This window comes from Bison bison, unplaced genomic scaffold (assembly GCF_000754665.1).
Source record: "Bison bison bison isolate TAMUID 2011002044 unplaced genomic scaffold, Bison_UMD1.0 scf7180017864295, whole genome shotgun sequence".
Lineage (NCBI taxonomy): Eukaryota > Metazoa > Chordata > Mammalia > Artiodactyla > Bovidae > Bison > Bison bison.
Window position 1 is genome coordinate 7,756,276 of NW_011494867.1, and position 21,540 is coordinate 7,777,815.

A 21,540-nucleotide genomic window follows, 5' to 3' on the forward strand; every position below is an offset into this window, starting at 1 on the left:
ATCCGCCAGAAAGTCAAAGGGGACTTTGGCCGGGAGAAGAACTGAAAAAGCTCAGGCGCTTGGCTCAGGGGCAGAAGCTTATAGCTACCTTCAGGTCTAACCCCAGAATTTCTTGACTTAGAACTTGATATAAAATCATGGTGGACAAGGGAGAAAATAAATAGCATTAAAAGTAAACCAAAGTGAATGGAAACTGTGGAAGCTGAGTAGCATTAGGGACTTCTAATTTCAGGCCCGATGACTCTCATTGGTTTAATTGCTCATTCATGCTTTCATCAGGCATCTGTTGAGCATATGCTCTGTTCTGGGTTGTGCTAGATGTCCGTGGGGCTGTAATGAGACATAAGACCCAGTTATCACCTTTAAGGAGCTCACGGTCTACTTGGGGAGACAGACGTGTGGACAGGAACTTAGAGTTCTCTCTGATAGGAGCCGAAGTCCAAACGTAATACAGCGTGCTGGAGGAATACATGGTGCGTAACTCCCTGGAAGGCTTTGCTGGGGAGGTGACTTTTTAAACTGGGTTTTGAGGCATCAGTAGGAGTTGTGAGGAAAGAGAGAGGATGGTCCAGGGAGAGAGCATTGAATGTGCCAGGCTTGGAGGAGGGAAATAGTAAGCCAGATGTGGGAGGTGATGGGTGAATGTCTGATGGAGGGGGTGTGGCAGGAGGCAGAGACGGCAGGAGAGAGGGGTACATGACCCTGAACCTTCAGAGCTTTGTCCACTTCGCCCGGCTGCAGGCTGAGGCCTGGATGCTCTTCTTGGTAGGGAGGCTGTGAAAGCCCAAGCAAGATGTGGAGCCCAGGACGCCAGCCTGATGGGTGGATCCCGGCTTCTTCCCTTCAGCCTTCCTAGCTATACCTTTCTCTTCATCTGCCGGGAAGAATGAGAGCAGAGACCTCGGCATGCTCTCTCCAGGCTAACAAGGCCCCTGACGGTGTGAAAAGATGTTTAATAGCGGGACCAGGTGTTTGCATTGCCAGCTGCATTTTATGATGAGGAAATGAGGCACAGGGAGGTTGAGTAACCAGCTGAACATCACACAGCCCTGAAACACTACAGTGGGCCTTGGGGTTGATGCCAAGCTCTTACCCACCACTCATTGCTGCTTCCCTTACAGGCAGCAGCCTCGCCTACTCGGTGGCCCTCTCTCTGGCCTTGACGGGAAACAAGGGAGGTGCCGAGGGCTCTCAGGATTGTGGTCCAAGTTGTCCTGAGTTCTGCCTCTTGTTCGTTAGTATAGGACGAAAGCTAAAGCTCTACCGGCTTGTCGCTCCTGCTGTAGGAGGCTCACCATGGGCAAAAAGCAGGTCCCAGGAACCAACACAGGTTCCTCCCATCCCCGTGGTCTGTGTGGGGAGGGAGACTCCAAGCAGAGATCTTCCCAGGGAGTGACACAGCGTTTCTGGCCCCTCCTGTCTCCAGCTGACTCGAAGGAGGATGCCGCTAAGTGGCTGTCTGGCCTGAAGATCTTACACCAGGAAGTGATGAGCGCGTCCACCCCCACCATCATCGAGAGGTAATGGCTTTGCCCGTTTCTCTCCGTATTCGCTCACTCGGGCGACTGTTCTGCTCCCTCTAGCCGGTATGGCGAAAGGAAGGAAAAGGAGACATTTCATCTTGGAGGCTCCCGGAGTGCCCTGTATGCAGTAGGTGTCCTGTAGTGGCTGTGGACACTCCAACATCTTCCAGAAGAGCCTCCCATCTCCTTGGGCCTTGTTCTTCCTGGGTGAGAAGTGCACTGGGATTGAGACAGAAACTCATCCTGGTGTCGGGTCTAAGGGGAGGGCCTGAGGCTTAATTCTCAGAGGATTTAAGAGGAGATTAAGCTGACTGATGGGAGGACCTCGGCTCGAGGTCTGGGATTTTCCTCCTTGCTTGACGAGGGCCTTCTCAGGACTGTCTGTCAGTGTCATGGGTATGGGGTGGGACTCGTGTATGAATTGCTGTCCATCCAGCGAACTGGAGCCCTCTGATCTCGACCGTTTGTCTTACCAGCTTTTTGGGAGGTTAACAGAGAGCACCAGAGGGATTTAAAGAATCCAGCCTCTGGGAGTCCACGGGGCTGCTTGGCTCAGCCGGGCGACATTTCACCCACACAGAGAAGCTGCTGCTTCCCAGGTTGCTGGTGTTAGAAAGTGGGAAGACCTTCCTTTTCATTTCCAGGCTCTGTGTCCCATCCTACAGAAATTCCTTGGACTTGTGAGTCTAGCTTTCTGATTTTCTAACTCTCTCTCTGTCTCTGTCTCATCTCTCTTCCCAGCTGGCTGAGAAAGCAGATTTATTCTGTGGATCAAACCAGGAGAAACAGGTAAGATTCACTCGCATTTTTGTGGTTTCCTCCCGATCATTTTGGATCATCTCATTCTTTCTTGAAATATCCCAGTGGGGTTGGAGTGAGTTCTGTGCTGTGGAAAGGTCCTTGTGAAATCAGATTTGACTTAACAAGGCGGCGGACGCAGTGCTCAGTGGTGTGGGTTGTGGTGATAAAAATCTCCACCCATGTGGGGTCTCATTGCAGGGGACAGTGCCACCCCATCTGCGGGGAGGACTTTTCTGCTATGTGGAGCACTCGGACCACGTCACTTAGGCCTTCGCGTTTGAGGTTCTTCTGTGTCCTGGGGAGAAACAGGATCCCCATGGTGCCCGCCCGTCCTTTGTGGTGGAGATTGACCATCAGGAAGTAAACCCAGTTCGGGGGCGATGCTTCCAAGAGCTGGGTGAACACGAGGCAGGCGATGTGACAGCCTGTAATTCAGTGTCCCTGACTGGTTCGCTTAATAGCACGTCTTGGAGCGGTTCCCTCTGGGCACATACAAGGCTCTGTGCCACACATTTTTGGAACAAATGTGATTGGTCCTTGGATAGACGTGGTATAATTGCCATATTGATGGGAAACCAGTTCCTTCTCGATGAACATAAGGTTGTTTCTTTATTATAAAGCTATGAAAACCTTTAGGTCTCCCTTTTAAAAAATGTTATTGTTAATTATTATTATTATTTGTTTCTTTGGCGGGGCCGGGTCTCAGGTGAGGTCTGCAGGATCTCCCATCTTCGTGGTGCAGGCGGGGTCTTTAGCTGTGGCATGCAGGCTCTTAGCTGCAGCACGTGGGATCTACTTCCCTGACCAGGAATCGAACCTGCGCCCCCTTCATTGAGACTGTGCAGTCTTAGCTACTGGACCACCAGAGAAGTCCCTGGGCCTCCTTTTTTGTAAATGTGTGGGACACAGACACGAACAGGATAAGTTCCCACAAGAGGAATTCCAGAAGCCAGGCGTCACTGGGTCTGACAGTCTGAGGGAGGTGGTAGCAGTTCAGAGCATCTTCTTCACCGTGTCTCACCAGACTTCGACCTTCATTAACCTGATGGGTGAGAAGCAGCAGTGGGTTTTTGGCTTAAATTTGCATTTCTTTATTTAAGGGAGAGGTTGAACATCCTCTCATCAATTTTTTTTTTTAGGTTATGATCCAGTTCCTGTTAATAACGTAATGATAAAACCCACCATTTATGGAGCACCTAGCATGGCAGGCACCGTCCTCAGCACTTGACAATCACTGTATCGTTTTAGCCTCACATCAGACCTCTTTCAGCATTTTTAAATGTCTTTCCTTCCTTCCATTCTCCATTAAGAGATGTCAGCTTCATACACGAGGCAACAAGGAACCCTTGCAATGCTCCCCTTGTATTGCACAGCACATGGGAGCTAATTCCCCACCAGTGATTGAACCCACACCCCCAACATGGAAAGTGCAGGGTGTTAACCCCTGGACCACCAAGGAAGTCCCTGCCCAGCTTGTTGCTGAAAGGCTTTCCATCTTTAAGGCATTTTGGTGTCAGGCCAGTGTCACCCATCACTTGTCAATTTCAAGTGGTCTCTTGTACACATGCCCCGAGGAGTGATTTGCAAATGGTGTAACCAGGAAGAGGTGGAGAGTTAACTGCTCTTAGGTCAGCCAGCATCTCTGTGTCTTTCCATCTGCCTTTCCCTCCCTCCCTCCTCCTCCTCTTCCTCCTCCTCTCCTGCCAGCATCCTCTGTGGTCCCACACCCTGGGCTTGGGCCTGGTGTTTCAGAGGCAGATCAAACGAGGGGGCCTTTGTACACACTGGGCTCCTTCAGCCTCAGGGTGGAGCCTCCCATGACCATTTCCCTTCTCTGGCTGCCCGGTGATTCAGAGCTGAGGTTGGCACAGAGCGGACGGAGGGAGCCCACCAGGGCCCTGTCTCCACGAGGTGGGGTTTATGGCATCATCGGTCTGGTTCCAGAGTCTGCTCTCCGTCTTGTGTTGTCAAGACACGGAAGCCCGGCTTTCTCTGCTCGGAACGATTCTTAAAAGTCGTTCATTGAGAAGTGCTTTTCAGAACCTTCGGCAGGGAGCGAGTCTGTCTCTGGCCATGATGCCTTGTTCCCTGTTCCCTGTCCTTGCCCCACCCCGACATCCCTCCCTCCCTCCCTGTGGGCTGAGTCCTGCTGCTCTGTCGACATGTGGAAAATCCCACCTTTCACGTGGCTCTGTGCGGCCCTGAGGGAGCTTTTCCAAAGGGGCTTTGACCAAGGTGCCCGTGAAAGGGCTCTTGACTCTTGCCAGTTTCCCCTCCTTTCCTGTCGCCCACGTTAATCGCGTTTCCTGGAGGAAAACAAAGGCACAGCAGCGGGGCAAAGCGTCCTCTGGGCGGGGAGGGCCGGCTCGGCAGTGCCCGCTCCCAGGTTTTCCTTGGCCTGAACGTGTGTTTTCAACCTTTCGAGGGGCCAGATGGCAGCAGCTGGTGTTTGCTGAGAAGCGGCTTTGCGGCAGCCGCTGTTCTGAGAGCCCTCTGGACTTAGTAAGTTGGGGAGAGGTTATGGAACGAATGCTGGCAGACTGAGCAGCTAGGCATCCCCTGGGCCATTTAATGAGGATGCTGAGGCCACGAGAGGTTGTCATTTGAACAGAGCAACCCAGCCAGTGAGCTGTGGCTTATTGATCACTAAGCTGGTAAAAGGCAGAAATCTCTTCCTGCAGTGACTTCCTGTGACTGAAAATTACTCATTCATTGTGATGAACTATGTAACATAAAACACGACTTCAGGGTACATTTCTGTGCATTCACGTTGCCATGCTGCCAAAAACGTCTGTCTCCAGAGCTCTTCTCATCTTGCAAAACTGAAACTCTCTACCCATCAAACCATTCCCCCATTCCCCCCCTGCAGCCGCTTGGCAACCTCTGTTCTTCCTTCTGTCTCTGTGAATCTGCCTCCTACGGGTACCACCTCTGAGTGAAGGATGCTGTGTTTGTGACCGGCTTATTTTACTTAGTGTGATGTCTTCGTGGATCAGGTATGTTAACTATAGCGGGTGTCAGAACTGCCTTCCTTTTTAAGGCTGAGTGATGCTCCACGATCTGCACCTAACATGGTCTTCATTGCTGTGTGCAGAATCTTTTATTTTCTTCTAGTTGCAGCGTGTGATCTCTTAGTTGCAGCATGTGGGATCTAGTTCCCCAACCGGGATCCAGCCCAGGCCCCCTGCATTGGGAGTGTGGCGTCTTAGCCCCAGGACCACTGGAGAAGTCCCGACCTTGACAGTCTGGAGGAGTAGGTCTCGGGCACTCTGTAGCATGCCCTTCCGTCTGTGGCGATCTGGCATTTTCGTCATGGGTAGACTGGAGTTCAGGGGAACCTGAGGTTGTGTTTGGGAAGCGCTCATGGAGGTGAGCGTCCTGGAGGTGAAGGTCTATCTCTTCACCTCAGTCAAGGGGTGTCTGCTCTCACGTGGTCTGTCGAAGGTGATGGAAATCTTGACCATCTGGCCAAAGTGGTGTCTTCCAGACCTCTCCTTTGCAATGACCTCCACCCCCTTCCTGCCCCCCTGCCCCCCACTCACCCCCACTCTGTTTTCTGGGAATCAGTCACTAAGTCCAGCCCATGTGAAAGGGGGGTCAAACTGTTTTTTCACCTCCCCTTAAATCACAAACATGTTTACATTTCCTTGTAACTCTTTTCAGACCAGTATCAATGCCTACATTATAATTCAACCAATGGGATTTGATATCTTGCTTGAAAAGTTGGCTTTCGTTTGTCATTTGGTTTGTGTCTCCTGTTTCACAGTGGATGTACGAGGCGGTAGGAAGTGCCCCTCAAGAGCAGCACTTCTGGGGTCACTGTGGGATTCTGGCCTGAGTGCCAGGTTCTGCGGTCCCGTCTGCTTTCTGAGAATTTCGTCCTCATTGCTGCTGTTCACGTTGAAGGGGCTCCTTGAGGTCAGGGGTCTGGCTGGTTGGTCAGATGAAACGAAAGGCCCTCCCTTTTCATTCCTTCGTGTAACATCAGACAACTAGATCATTCCCCCTTTGGAAGCTTTCCTTATGACATCTCCAGGCCTGGGGAGATTGGGTCAAAGGCAGAAATGTTTTAACATTCATCCTGGCCAGATTTCTAGAAACCCCCTCTTTTTGAATCCGTGGAGTTTAGTTGCCTCTTATCTGGGAATTAGGTTTCTAAGGTCATTGCTTTAGGTGAAAACTTCTCCTGTCAAAATACCCCTTGAGAGCCCCTGGACCTTCTGGGACGGCCGCTGGAATTGCATCCCTCAGGGTGGGGCTCATCGGAGGGTCCTGCGGTGGGGCCAGCAGCCCTGAGGGTTGTGGATGTTTCTTTCCCACCTTGCCCTTGCCCCTTGGCCTGTAACCCTGACTTTGCATAAGTGCACTTCCTGTTCTTGCTCACCCGGGCCTTCGGGATGCGGAAGGGGCAGGCTCACAGGTGTGTAGTCCGGTTCTGTCTTCAATAGGAAGGCAAATAGGTTCCCTGTGATCAGCAGTCCTGGCTCCAGCACTACAGACAGCCTGGAGGGGGCTGTGCCTGCCCCACAGAAACTGCTTTTCTCTGTCTGGGTGGGGATCACAGATTTTCATTTCCAGCAGATTCCCAGCTGACGCTGATACTGCCGGTCCAGAGACCCTACTTAGAGGAGCAGGCTTCTATAGCTGCACTGTCCACATGTCACTATTTAAATCTAAATTGATTACAATTAAATAAAATTTAAGAAATCCAATTCCTCCGTCACCACTTGCCTTGGACAGCTCCGATCTAGAACATTTGCAACACTGAGAACATTCTGTTGGGCAGCACTAAGGTTTGAATCTCAGCTCTTCACACTTACTGGTTGATGAGTTTGGGTAAATTGCTCAATTTCCCTGTGCCTCAGTCTCCTAATTTGTGAAAGAGATCCTAGTTCCTACCTCTTGGGATTGGTGTGAGGATTCAGTGGGTTAGTACGTGAAAAGTGCTTGGCCAGTGCCTGGCTTGCGATGGTGGGTGTGGAGGTGGTTTATTCGCTCAGTCGTGTCCCACTCTTGCGGTCCCATGGACTGTCGCCTGCCAGGCTCCTCTGTCCATGGGATTCTCCAGGCAAGAATTCTGGAGTGGGTTGCCATTTCCTTCTCCAGGGATCTTCCTGACAGGGATCCAGACTGGGTCTCCTGCGTGGCAGGCAGGTTCTTTACTGGTTGAGCCACCATTGTTAAAATAAGCCAGGGATGGTGGGCCTGTTGGTAATCAGCCTCAGGGTGGCAGGGAAGTTTTCTGGGGCCATCAACCCCCGGGGTACAGTGTGGTGGGATCTGGGATCAGGCCAGCCTGACAGTGGGAGGGGCCCTGATTGTTTATTGCCTCTAGGGCAAGGAATCGTTTTTTGCCATCTCTCCCCAAAGGAATCGCCCCAGTTCCTAGCCCGCTTCACAGGCTGAGCCTTCAGGAAACAGAACGTGAGATGTGGGTTTGTGTGCAGGAAGCTTATGGAATGTGTAGGGGACCCGCACCCATGGAAGTGAAGGCCAGGAAATTGTTGGGCTTGTATGCCATCACAACCACAGCCTCAGTTGGCCCCCAGTGGAGCTCCAGGATGGCCCTGCAGAACTGCCCCAAATGGAGGCCAGAGGGCCGGACGTGATGGTGGCCGAAGCCCTCCCTTTCTTTGAAGACAAGTCCTGGACGGGGAAAGGGGTGAAGTTGGGAGCTGCTAGCTTCCTGCCCTCTAGTGGCTGGGAATCCGAGTGCCAGTCCTGGCTGGGGGTCAGGTGGGGCCTGACCACATGCCCAGGACAGGGAGGGAGGGAGAGGTCCCTGCACGGGAGCCCCGAGGAGCTCTTCAGGCCCCACCTTTCCCTGGAGGCTCACCTGTTCTGCTCTGAGGGGGCCCATTGGAGCAGGCGGGATCGGATGTCCCAGTGCTCAGATTCTCACGCTCCTGGAGGCTGTGTTTGCTTCCCTGGCCCCCCAACAGCTGCCCTGACTCCCGGCTCCCCAGTCTCTCCGTTCCCTGTTATGGGAGGATCTCTTGGCCCTGTTTCTGCCTGGAAGTTCTGGGTTCTGTAGGGGACTCTGTCCTCTTCCCTGGTCCTGGATGAGCCCCCGGGGTCACCGTCTTGGCTAAACCCTCACCCTGCCTTATTTTGCAGCACCAGCAGCCCCTCCAGCTCCTCTCCCTTCACCCCACTCCAGCAGGCTCTTCGTGGACACCCCAGGGCAAGGTGGGAAAGGGGTCTCAGCTAGTCTGCTCACTTCTCTGCCCGGCTAGCCCTGCCTGGCCACTGGGGACTTTGTGTGGCTCTCGCCATCGTCTTGGGGGAAGCCCTGGGTGCCAGCCCCGGGAGCAGGGGGCATAGGGGGCACCGGGCACATGATAGTCTCTGGCGTCAGGGAGGCCGTTAGATGAGAGGCAAGGATGCTGGGGGTGGGGCCAGGAGGCCGCTTGGCCGTCTCCCGGGGTGGCTGCTGGCTGGGACGTGCCGCTTCCTTCTGGGCGAGTAGACGGGGTGGGGGTAGCGGGGCCGCTGTCTGCCCACAGCCTGGGCAGACTTCCTTCCTGGCCGTGCACAGCCCCTGTCTGGTCTGACGTCTCTGAGAACGCTGCACAGTTTTCTTTGGCCACAGCCAGAGGCTCCCCAGGACCACCCTTGCTTGCTCTGCTGGGCACTCGGCTCTGCAGCCACAAGAGTCTGGAACGCATGCCCTCGACCACCTCCTCCCCAGTCTCTGTTCCTGCCATTCCCTGGGAGACAGTTAAATGCAGCGCTTACAGGCAGACCCAGAGGCCAGCTCCTCTGCAGTATTATCTCCCACATGCCAGCACCAAACCTCTCTGATCCCCAGTTTCTTCACCTGGAATGCAGAATAATAATGGTTGTTCTTGTTCAATCTCTTAAGTCATGTCCAACTCTTTGCTACCCCACAGACGGCAGCACGCCAGGCTTCCCGGTCCTTCACTATCTTCCGGAGTTTGTTCAAACTCATGTCCATCGAGTCAGTGATGCCATCCAACCATCTCATCCTCTGTTGTCTCCTTCCTTGTCTTGCCTTCAATCTTTCCCAGCATGAAGGTCTTTTCCAGTGAGTCATCTCTTTGCATCAGGTGGCCAAAGTATTGGAGCTTCAACATCGGTCCTTCCAGTGAATATTCAGGGTTGATTTCCTTTAGGATGGACTTGTGATATTGGTGATAACGATATCTGCCTTCTAAGGTCTTTAGAGCAGCTCCGATCTTGAGTGTCCCGGCCCCCACCCTCATTGCCTGTTCTAAATCCTGAGGGTTGAGTGTACTGAGGGGCAAGGTGACATCATTCCTTAGAGGTACCCAGGGCAGCCTGGCACATAGTAGGTGTTCAGATAAGGTTGCCTCTTTCCCTTCCTCATCTCTGGGCTTCAGTGACCTCCTCTTGGTTTGAACCCCAGTGACATTTCCTGTCTACCAAGGTCATCTGCAATGTTTCTGCCCACTCTGTGCATCTCCTGCATGACCCACATCCATGGCCAATCCCCTGACGATGGGGACCATCCTTGCACACGGGGTGTCACCCCCACCTTGACCTCAGGCTCTCTGTCCCCAGTTGCTCAGATCTGGTGGCAGGTCTTCTCGTTGAGGTGGGAGATGGTGGGAGTAGCCAGACCTTCCACTGTTGAGACCCCTCAAGGCTGACGGAGCTGGGGTCCCTCTCTTTTGCAGCATCAGCCTCCGGGAGTTGAAGACCATCTTGCCTCTGGTCAACTTCAAAGTGAGCAGTGCCAAGTTCCTCAAAGATAAGTTCCTGGTAAGTTTCATGGCTCAGCCTGGCGATTTTGTGAACCTGGGGTTATGCTTGCCTCCCCATGAAGCCACCACACGCCTTCAAGCACTGTTGCATGGTGTGCTCAGGAAAGCCCTCCGCCTCCAGACTCATCCGTCTTAGTCCGGACCGAGGGATCATGTGAAGATCTTAGGCCCGCGTTCTCCATCCCGACAGAGGATGTCATCCAGGAAGACCATGTTTACCGAGCTGCTTGGCTCGGAATTTTTCCATCAGTCTAACTTTCCTTTTCCCTCACCAACCCACAGCCTGTTTTTCTTTTAATAATATGAACACATGTGTTTCATTTGGAAAATATTATGAACGATTCCTTATGTAGGTTGCCAGGGAGGTGGCATTTTATGTGCAGGCCCTGACAGTGGAGCTGTCGGAGTTGGCTCTTCTCTGCCCTTCCCCACCTCCAGCCCACCCTCCACCCACCCATCCTTCCTTCCATCCCTCCTTCCGCCATCATTTCATTTCTGTTCCTGTGTAGCTAGGGCTGTTGGTAGATCTGGCGCAGGTTGTTCCATGAGTGAGCAGATAGCGTAGGTCGGGTGGGGCTCTTCTGAAGGGTGTAGGATGGAGATGACCCCTGGGCATCCTTTCTGGCCTTCACAGAGGTCCGGACTCTTGTCAAGGACCCCAACAGGAGTCCATCCCAGCAATCCCAGTTGGAGGCTCTCAGGGCCATGTCACAGGATTCCTCAGCTTAGGAAAGCTCATTCATTTTGTACCCATGAATTCCCAGAAGAGTTAACCCATTTTATGGCATATCTGGCCATCTTTTGGCCCACCCCCATCACTTCAACTAGTCCAAGAAGGCAAAACCAGAGAAGGGTGGGGATTGAGAGACGAGAGATGGGAGAAGCATTTACCACTGGCCACCCCGTAATTGGGATTTTGTCCCTTATCATGCCTTTACCAAGCAGGTTCTACGTGAATGTTACCTGGTATGGTTTCAGGGAAGTCCTAGTGGGGTAGTGGTGGTTCTCCCATTTTACAGAGGAAGAAACTGAAGTTCTGAGAGAGCTAAGTGAATTGGGACAAAGTGAAGCGAAAGCCGCTCAGTCGTGTCCAACTCTTTGTGACCCCATGGACTATACAGTCCATGGAATTCTCCAGGCCAGAATACTGGTGTGGGTAGCCTTTCGCTTCTCCGGGTAATCTTCCCAACCCAGGATCGAACCCAGGTCTCCCACATTGCTGGTGGATTCTTTACTAGCTGAGCCACAATGGAAGCCCAAGAATACTAGAATAAGTAGCCTATTCCTTCTCTAGCAGATCTTCCCGACCCAGGAATTGAACCGGGGTGTCCTGCATTGCAGGTGGATTCTTTACCAACTGAGCTACTGGGAAAGCCATGAAACAATTCAGGAGACAAGCCTTGACTGGAATTGAGCTCTATTAACTAAAGGCTCGGTACTTTTTCTTAAAGTACAGTGAAAGTCACTCGGTCATGTCTGACTCTTTGCGACCCCATGGACTGTAGTCTGCCAGGCCCCTCTGTCCGTGGAATTCTCCAGGCAAGAATGCTGGAGTGGGTTGCTGTTCCCTTCTCCGGGGGATCTTTCCTACCTAGGGATCAAACCTGGGTCTCTTGCATTGCAGGCAGATTCTTTACCATTTGAGCCACCTGGGAAGCTGTGCTTTTAAAAATGACCTGTGTGTACATACCCTATAAGTATGTCTAGATTTGAAAGTGTGTCCTGCCCCAAAAGGAGGAGTTCTGCATTATGCCTGTTGGAATTCTGGCTGAGACCCTTGCCTTTTGGGGAGTTGAAGGATCTTACCTGGGGTCCCTGGTGGGTATGTTCTCCAAGCAGAGCGGTTGGGTTAAGAGGAATGCAAGTTTGCGTTTAGCCAATGTTGTAGCAGAGCCGGCTATTTCTGTGAACAGGGAGGAGGCATTCTTGTGGTGGACACCAAAAATTGTGTGGTCACTTTTTTTTTTTATATTTACAGGAAATAGGCGCACACAAAGATGAACTCAGCTTTGAACAGTTCCATCTCTTCTATAAAAAACTTATGTTTGAACAGCAAAAATCGGTAAGATGATTCTCCTTTTCCCCATTCATTTTTTGAAGGTTTTGATAGTCTTGTTTGACCTTATTTTTTTAAATTGAAGTATAGTTGATGTATAATGTTATATAAATTACAGGTATGCACTTTTTAAAGGTTATACTTCATTTATGGTTATTTAGGTTCCACGTGTGAATGATATCATACGGTGTTTGTCTTTCTCTGACTTATCTTACTTAGCGTGATACTCTCTAAGTTCATCCATGTTGGATTTGGCAGTATTTCAAAGAAATAATGCAATATTTCATTCTTTTTATGGCTGAGTAGTATTCCATTGTGTGTGTGTGTGTGTTTGTGTGTGTATCACATCTTTATCCATCCATCAGTTGACGGACATCTAGGTTGCTTCTGTATCTTGCCAGTTATTAATAATGCTGCTGTGAACACTGGGCTCATGTATCTCTTTTAATTAGTGCTGTTGCTCCTTTTGGATATATATGCCCAGGAGTGGATATGCTGGGTCATGTGGTAACTCTGTGGTTAGTTTTTTTGAGAAACCTCCGTACTGTTTTCCACAGTGGCTGGGTCGGTTTATATTCCCACCAACAGCATCTGAGGGTTTCCTTTTCCCCACATCCTTGCCAGCACTTGTCATTCGTGTTCTCTTTGATGATGGCCATTCTGACAAGTCTGAGGTGATACCTCACTGTGCTTTTGATTGACATTCCCCTGATGATTAGCGATGTGGAGCATCTTTTCCTGTGCCTGTCGGCCATCTTTAAGGGTAAGACGATTCCTAAGCAAACGATCAGCTGATGCTTCTGTTTCCCCTGGGTTTCGAAGTCTGTCCCGTTCCTAAGAGACCCATGAGAAGCGTTCAGTCTCCCTTCTAGTCCAGGAAATATACAATGGGAATGACAGTGACGCCCTGTTTCCATCTGTTAGATGGGCAAAGGTCTTGAATAGGATAGAGTTGAGGGGACAGGGTGGGGAAATGACCATCTCCTACCTTCTTGGTGGGAATGTGAGTGCCTGTCAGTCTGATTGGAATTCAGTCTGAGACTATTAAAGTAAAAAGGTTCAGCTAACTCTACTGTGTCAACTTGTTCTGGAAGGAAATTTACCAAAATATTAATAGTTAACTACCTCTGGGTAGAGGGATTATGTGTGTGTGTGTGTTGTTCTTTTTACAGTGTTGTTCCCATAATGAGAATGTTTTTGATTACAATAATGTGCTATTTTAAAATAAGGATGTGCCTGCATTTTGACCTGGCAGTGGCATCTGGGGGCTCTGTTTGAGAGAAATGAGAGCACTGAGGCCTAGGGATGTATCACCAGGCCGCTCATTGCAGCATTACTCATGCTGGCCAAATATCTGGGAGCCACCCGAATGCCCCTCAGGAGAGTAACAGCCGGGTCAGTTATGGTCCAGCCATACGATGGGACGCTGCAGCTGATTAAGAAGCCTGAGTTCATTGGGTTTCTGTCCTTCTGGAGGGCTGTTGATGGTATTTTGTGAGGAAAACCAGCAGCAGAAATGAGGAGCCAGGTCTGACTTTTGGGTAACAAACAGTAATCCTCCTGTATACGTTTGCATGTGCTTTTATGAACAAGGAGAAGAGTACACACACCTCACACTTAATGTTGATTTTCTGCATGTCCTGGAGGGATTTGGGAAAATGTACCGGCAAGATAATTAAATTTTTCTTTGCATCCCTCAGTTTTCTTCAGCTTGTTCCAAGAAGCACGCTACTTTTGCAATGAAAAAAAAAAGTCCCATTAAGCATAAGACATAAAAAGGGAGGTGCTGGTGCAGTGCACGGAGCGCTGTGCCTGCGGGTGGCCGCTGCTGTTGGGACAGGGTTCTGCAGGCGGCCGAGGTGGGTCCGGAGCAGAGAATGGGTAGGACTCTGTGTGATCTCGGGCCAGCCACTGACCCCTCCGGCCTCAGTCTTCCTATCCGTGCAGTGGGGGTGATGAGTCTCACACCACCGGGCTCTGGGGAAGATGGAACGACACACTGGCTGCAGGGCCACACCTCTTGATAGGCGACCACTGGCTGTGGGACTTCGACGTATCTGAGGCAGAGAAATGGAAGAAGCATTTCTTGTCTGCCCAGATTGGGGGAAAATACATGACTGTATAGAGTAAAAGACTGAGTTGCAGTGTGTTCACTTTTTTACCCATGTAGTAGTTAGTGTTTGGTTTGCCAAGTAGAGTAGAAAGAAATGGTGGACTTTGGGAGTTGAAAGAGTTAAATTCCAGCCCCCAGGTGGTTTGGGGGGAAGCCGTCTTGCTCCGTCACTCAACCTCCTCTATAAAATGAAAGTGTTAAATTAGGTCATCAGTTATACAACTTTTTAAACTATCCAACCCCCTCTTCTTTTTTATATGAAACCTTAATTAAGACAATTCTGCTGCCTAAAAGCTGATCAAAACACTTTTTAGATTTAAATCTGCAACTTTCATTTATAATCAGTTCTTGAGAGCAATGAAAATGTTGTGATAATAGTATATAAATGAAGTCCAGAATAATGACAATTGCTGTCTTAGGCAGTTGACCAGGACTGAGAAAAAGTTGATTCACTCATGATAAGCAGTTGCAAAAAAACAGTACTTATCATTTGCCATGACATTTCAAGCTGCTGTCTCATCAGATGGAAGGCAGGCAACGCTTAGGAATACGTTTTTGCATAAAAGCTGTCGTACCTGCCAGTACAGGCCACCCACTGATAGTCTCCACCGTGATCAAATTCCACGTAAGAGAACTTTTCATTGTGGTTCTTTTTAAAGAGAATGTTTGTATGTTTGAGAGGGAGAAGGGAGAGAGAAATTTAAGTCAAATTTCTGCATAGTCCATGAGTCCCAGATGGCCAGTATTTTTTGGGAAATGTCTGTACCTATCAGAGGTTACCCCTGGTGGCCAGAATACCACGTTCACCTGGCATTCGGTTGGTACTCAGCCTAGTGGTTTAAATGTTTTTTCCATCCCAGTACTAACCAGGTCCGACTCTGCTTAGCTTCTGAGATCAGATGCAATCAGGCGTGTTCACGGTGGTATGGCCATAAACTAAATGTTTTTTTAAATGAATTGCCTGTATTTAAAACTTGGAAGATTTCTCATTAATATCCAGATTTTTTGCTTCTCTTGGGAAAAAAATATCACATTCTGGCTATATTTGGCAACCTGTGAGTGGAAGGAAGAATGCTTTCTGGTTTGTCCTAGCCCTGCCTCCCACCCCCATGCAGCAGCTCTCTTTACTAATTTAGGGGCCAGGGTCACCTCCCTGGTCCCTAAGACTTTTGGGGTCAACAGCCTCTTCTCTCTTTCATTGGCAGCTATAACTGTCCTGTCTGGCCACTGCATGTTTTAATTCAGTGACTTGGAATTTGATTAACAAAGCCCCAGGCTCTATAGATAGTTACTGGTCCACTTGAGAAGCCTCGCTGCTCTTGTGTATGTAAATGCCTCTCCCCCAACTGTCAGCAGGCTTCCCTTGCGGCTTGGCTGGTAAAGAATCCGCCTGCAATGTGGGAGACCTGGGTTCCATCCCTGGGTTGGGATGATCCCCCGGGGAAGGGAAAGGCTGCCCACTCCAGTATTCTGGCCTGGAGAATCCCATGGACTGGATAGTAGAAGGGGTTGCAAAGAATTTCAGTTTCACTTTCCAGCTGTCAGCATATCATTTACTTCCCGAGTGCCTCGCTGGAAGCTCAGGGCAGAGAAAAGTGTTACCTTGGTGCTCTTAGGGGTTCAGCTGGTTTTCTTGGGGTCCTTGGGGTGACAGAGCGGTTCATGATGGTTGGTGATTCCCAGACTTAAGTCCAGGGAGTGGAGTCTTGCTTATCAGTAGCTATAGGTTTCCAACTTGAAGTTGCCAGTTCCTCCTCCTGTCTAACTACCTCCTTACATTGCTGCACTCAAGCCTCGAAGCTTCCAAAAGTTTGGCAGCAGCAGGAGAATAAGAACTTAAAATTTCATGTATGTCCTCCCTTGGGAGAGGGATATATCTCAGACTAGGTTGTAATAATGGTGTTACGAATAAAGATCACAACTAACATTTGCTAAGTGTAAACTCTATGTCGGGCACTGTGCTATATGTCTTACATGGATTTAATTCTCCTCAAGACCCTGAAGGATAGGAACTCTTATAATCCTCATTTTATGGACCGAAGATGCTGACACTCAGTGAGGTCACTTGCTGGAGGTCAGGTGGCTACTGCAGAGCTAGAGCTTCAGTTCTCCTTTGCTCAGCTTCACTGCCCACCCACTGATACTTCTTTTTCTTTTTTATTATTTTAAAAATACTTACTGTTGCTTCCATGTCCTGGCTATTATAAACAGTGCTGTGATGAACATTGGGGTACACGTGTCTCTTTCCCTTCTGGATTCCTCAGTGTGTATGCCCAGCAGTGGGATTGCTGGATCACAAGGCAGTTCTATTTCCAGTTTTTTAAGGAATCTCCACACTGTTCTCCATATTGGCTGTACTAGTTTGCATTCCCACCAACAGTGTAAGAGGGTTCCCTTTTCTCCACACCCTCTCCAGCATTTATTGCTTGTAGACTTTTGGATCGCAGCCATTCTGACTGGTGTGAAATGGTACCTCATAGTGGTTTTGATTTGCATTTCTCTGATAATGAGTGATGTTGAGCATCTTTTCATGCGTTTGTTAGCCATCTGTATGTCTTCTTTGGAGAAATGTCTATTTAGTTCTTTGGCCCATTTTTTGATTGGGTCATTTATTTTTCTGGAGTTGAGCTGTAGGAGTTGCTTGTATATTTTTGAGATTAGTTGTTTGTCCGTTGCTTCATTTGCTATTATTTTCTCCCATTCTGAAGGCTGCCTTTTCACCTTGCTAATAGTTTCCTTTGTTGTGCAGAAGCTTTTAAGTTTAATTAGGTCCCATTTGTTTATTTTTGCTTTTCTTTCCAATATTCTGGGAGGTGGGTCGTAGAGGATCCTGCTGTGATGTATGTCAGAGAGTGTTTTGCCTATGTTCTCCTCTAGGAGTTTTTTAGTTTCTGGTCTTACGTTGAGATCTTTAATCCATTTTGAGTTTATTTTTGTGTATGGTGTTAGAAAGTGTTCTAGTTTCATTGTTTTACAAGTGGTTGACCATCAGCAGATGAATGGATAAGAAAGCTGTGGTACATATACACAATGGAGTATTACTCAGCCATTAAAAAGAATACATTTGAATCAGTTCTAATGAGGTGGATGAAACTGGAACCTATTATACAGAGTGAAGTAAGCCAGAAAGAAAAACACCAATATAGTATACTAACACATATATATGGAATTTAGAAAGATGGTAACAATAACCCTGTGTACGAGACAGCAAAAGAGACACTGATGTATAGATCAGTCTTATGGACTCTGTGGGAGAGGGAGAGGGTGGGGAGATTTGGGAGAATAGCAGTGAAACATGTATAATATCATGTATGAAACGAGTCGCCAGTCCAGGTTCGATGCACGATACTGGATGCTTGGGGCTGGTGCACTGGGACGACCCAGAGGGAGGGTATGGGGAGGGAGGAGGGAGGAGGGTTCAGGATGGGGAGCACGGGTATACCTGTGGCGGATTCATTTTGATGTTTGGCAAAACTAATACAATATTGTAAAGTTTAAAAATAAAATAAAATTAAAAAAAGAGAGAAAAAAAAACCTTACTGTTTATGTAGCTCTGCTGGGTCTTAGTTGCGACGTGCAGGATCTAGCTCCCTGACCAGGGGTGGAACGTGGGCCCTGCAGTGAGTCTTGGCCACTGGACCGTCAGTGGTCCCCGTTGGGGGGTGTGTGTGTTAGTTGTTCAGTCGTGTCCAACTCTTTGTGACCCCAGGCTCCTCTGTCCATGGAATTCTCCAGGCAAGAATACTGGAGTGGGTTGCCATTCCCTCCTCCAGGGGATCTTCCCGATTCAACCTAGAGATGGAATTTGGGTTATTGCAGCCAGATTCTTTGCCATTTGGGCCGCTGGGAAGCCCCTCCCATTGATACTTTTTAAGTTTTTAAACTTTTGTGTTAAGGGAAATTTCAAACATAGACAGGCAGAGATAATAGTGTAACAAACCCCTTTGCTTTCAGTCTGGTCCTTTCTCTGTACCCCAAGGGGCTGGTTCCTACAAAAATGTTCTGCCTCTGTGCACAGGCTTCTGGGGTTCAGAAAGTGGGGTGACATGAGACAGAAAGCAGGCAGAGGGACCGGGAAGCTGGGGTGTGTCTCCCGGTCTTTGCTGGCTCTGGAGTCACCTCTGAAGTAGAGGCCCCCGTCCTTCATCCTGGCTCTGCGTGTGGCTGGAATGGAGTGGAGCTTTTTCTCCACTTCACTGCGTGGCGAGGAAGGGGCTGGCTTTAAGTAAGGACCACGTGGAGTGGAAACACTCGGAGGGGAGTCACAGGTGGCCTTCCTCCAGATGTGGGGAATCCAGTCTCGGGGTTTGGGTTTGAGAGGATCTGGCCTTACGCCCCAGTTGACCCAGCGATGTAAGGGCCGAATGAGTCCAGATGGCAAACAGCATGCCCTCCCTAAAATCCTTCCTCCTTAAAGAAAAAAAAATAGCCATGCTCTAAATCAGGGATTCCCCAGCCTCCGGGGTCTGATGCCTGATGATCTGAGGTGGAGCTGGTACAGTAGTAATAGAAGTAGAGTGCACAATGAGTGTGATGTGCTTGAATCATCCCGGAACCGGCTCCCCTCCCCAGTCCTCGGAAGAATCGTCTTTCACAAAACCGCTCCCTGGTGCCAAAAAGGTTGGGGACCGCTGCGGTAAATGACATGTACATGAAAGGAAGTCCTTCTAAGTCTTTCTAAAAGAGTGACTCCTAACCTTTTTTGGTGACCTACCTCTTTGAGATGCTGATTAAAGCTACGGACCATCTTTCCAGGAAAAGGAAAAAAAAAGTACACTCACAGACTTCTGCAGACCTCCTGAGGCTTCCCAGAGGCCAGTGGCTACCTTTTCTAGAACACTGATTTTCCACATGTCATCCTGGAGCACAGGCTGTTTGGCAAGACAACGAGGGCATCGAGGGCAGGAGTCATTTTAAATTGTTAGCATTTATAACCTGCCAGGAGCTGCATCTGTGTCCTGAATTACTCCAGTGCTGATCCAATCACAGTGTTGTTAGAGACTGTTCCAGTCATGCTGCCTAACTGGAAATGGACGCGGTGTGGGTGTGCATGCATATATGTGGCATGTGGGTGTTTGTGCATCCATGCCCATGTGTGTGTAAGATGCCTGGCCAGGGAGCTGGTGCAGTGGCGGCTGGGGGCGGGGGTGTCCCCGCTCCTCCTTGGTGGAGGGGCTCGATGCCCCTCATCAACAGCTGCAGTACAAGCAGGCCATGAAGCCTTGGACTAGAGCTCCCGATATTTTTCTTTCTCTTGAATTCAAGGATGAGCAATGAGCCCATTGAAATATTAAGGATTGGAAATGTAGCTGTGAGGGTGCAGAAAGGGGTGTGTATTTTCTGCTGGGTGTGCCAGTCGGGACACGTGTTTAGAGAGGACTCTGGTGAATCTGTGAACGGTGATGGGCACACCCTGTGTCCTGGTGCTTTCCCACCCAGGAATCCACCCCAAGGAAATGCTGGCACAAGTGGGCGAAGACAGATACGTGGGAACTTTCTGTGTAATGCTGGATCGATGAGCAGAAAGTTGAAGGACAGACATGGAATGCAGTGTGGGTTTTCAAAGTAGTGAGGCAGGGTGATTTGAAGTTGCTAAATAACAGCTAAAGCGTGAAACAACAGCAAAAAAGTTGGAAGACATAGATGTAACATAAGATGATAAGATATAATTTGATAAGATATAACTAATGGAATATCCGTAAAATGAACTCAAGGTGGAGAACTGCCAAATTATTATGAGTGATTGCTTCTCAGGAATCAGGCTGTGAAAGAGGTGAGGAAGACTTCCACCTTTTGTGTCAAGATGTAAATATTTGAATATTTACAAGGCACATAAACGACCATGGTAATTTAACAAAAACTCTGTTTATTTTTGTTGTCTTGACGTGTCTAATTTTCTTGTTTTGTGTGTGTGTTCTATTTTCTGTTTCAGATCCTTGATGAATTCAAAAAGGATTCTTCCGTGTTCCTCTTGGGGTGAGGCACCTTTGCTGGGTTGTAGTTCTGGGCGGCTGTGCCAGGCATGGCGCCCTTGTGGGTCCTCCCAGCCCAGCCACCTGACCTCCAGGAGGTCACCTCTCTGGCAGGCACTGGTCTCCACAGAGACGGGGTCCCCTTGTTGGGGAACTGACTATCCTGACACTCAGTTCAGTTCAGTTGCTCAGTTGAGTCTGACTCTTTGCGACCCTGTGGACTGCAGCACGCCAGGCTTCCCTGTCCATCACCAGCTCCCAGAGCTTGCTCGAACTCATGTCCATTGAGTCATGGACTCCAATCAATCCAATGCCACGAATAAATGTGCACAGCAGCAGGGCTTGTGGAGTGTTGGGAGGATGGCCCAGAAGGTCCTGTAGAGAAGCCTGCTTGCTTCAGGACGTCCTGGTTAAGCAGGTTGAACCGAATTAAAATGAGTCGAAGCACATAAAGTGTTTTATGTGGTGTGTGGCAAGGCTCATAAATAGTGGTGATGGTATGATGGCTGAAACGTAAGTGCTGCAGGACTTGTGAGGCCCTTTACTGAACTTCCTGATTCCCCAGGTGGGAGGTCTTTAGTGAGCTGTGTCTCCCAAGCCTGTCTCCCTGGGAGAAAGGTTTCCTGTGGCGTAACAGCACCTAGAATGTGATTTGTGGCCTGCTGACCTGGGCCTGCTTTTCGGAACCAGCCCTCATTGATGCAGATGCCCTGGCAATTGTTCCTCTGTTGAGTTCTAAACCAGAAACCCTGAAAACTCCAAAGTATTCATCCATCTAAATGGATCTGGTTTGTTTGCAGTGTTTTACTGAAAAGATCAGTGTTGGACCATGAGGCTGTTAAGAAAGAAGGTTGGAAATACACTCAGAGACAGCAGACTTTTGGACCCTGAGTGTTTAGTAAAGGGAGAAAACTTAAAGCATGTTTTATCTCCTGTATTTAAAAAAACACCCTCCCACCCACACTGCAGATGCTCAGGGAAAAGTATGCGTTTCCCTGGAGAGCCCTGTTTTACGGGACGTACCTCTTGTAGCCCTCACGGTTGCTTGGACCAGCGAGGTTCTTGGTCCAGTTGAGCACCCTTTCCAGGAGGCCAGCAGGCTGCTGGCCAAGGAGGAATCTCCCGTTTCTCAGGCTGAAGGATTCCCTGTCTCAGGCGGAAGATTCTCCCAGCAGAGGCCCTCCACTCACTCCCTGGCCCTGGTCTTGCATATTCCAGCAGGTTCTCCCTGCCCGCCCAGAGTCGGGGCTTCATCCAGGCCCCTCTCCTGCCTCAGAGCAGGCTCTGGGGTCACTTCTCCAGCGTTGCCACCCGCTAAATGCACTCC

The 21,540-nt window shown here is 49.5% G+C and overlaps 1 protein-coding gene across 2 annotated transcripts in view; it reads left to right on the forward strand.

Annotated features, from left to right (window-relative positions):
* The window catches only part of PLCG2 (phospholipase C, gamma 2 (phosphatidylinositol-specific)), a 162,481-nt gene that overhangs the window by 69,723 nt on the left and 71,218 nt on the right, over window positions 1-21,540 (forward strand). The window contains exons 1-6 of one of the 2 annotated variants that reach the window (XM_010850802.1): window positions 7-473; window positions 1,427-1,520; window positions 2,265-2,312; window positions 9,986-10,070; window positions 12,051-12,134; window positions 20,174-20,217. In XM_010850802.1, coding sequence (XP_010849104.1) covers window positions 1,489-1,520; window positions 2,265-2,312; window positions 9,986-10,070; window positions 12,051-12,134; window positions 20,174-20,217 — 293 coding nt within the window. In that variant the 5' untranslated portion in view covers window positions 7-473; window positions 1,427-1,488. Of the gene's footprint in view, window positions 1-6; window positions 474-1,426; window positions 1,521-2,264; window positions 2,313-9,985; window positions 10,071-12,050; window positions 12,135-20,173; window positions 20,218-21,540 lie in introns of those variants that run through there. The other variant, XM_010850801.1, reaches the window with a different exon arrangement.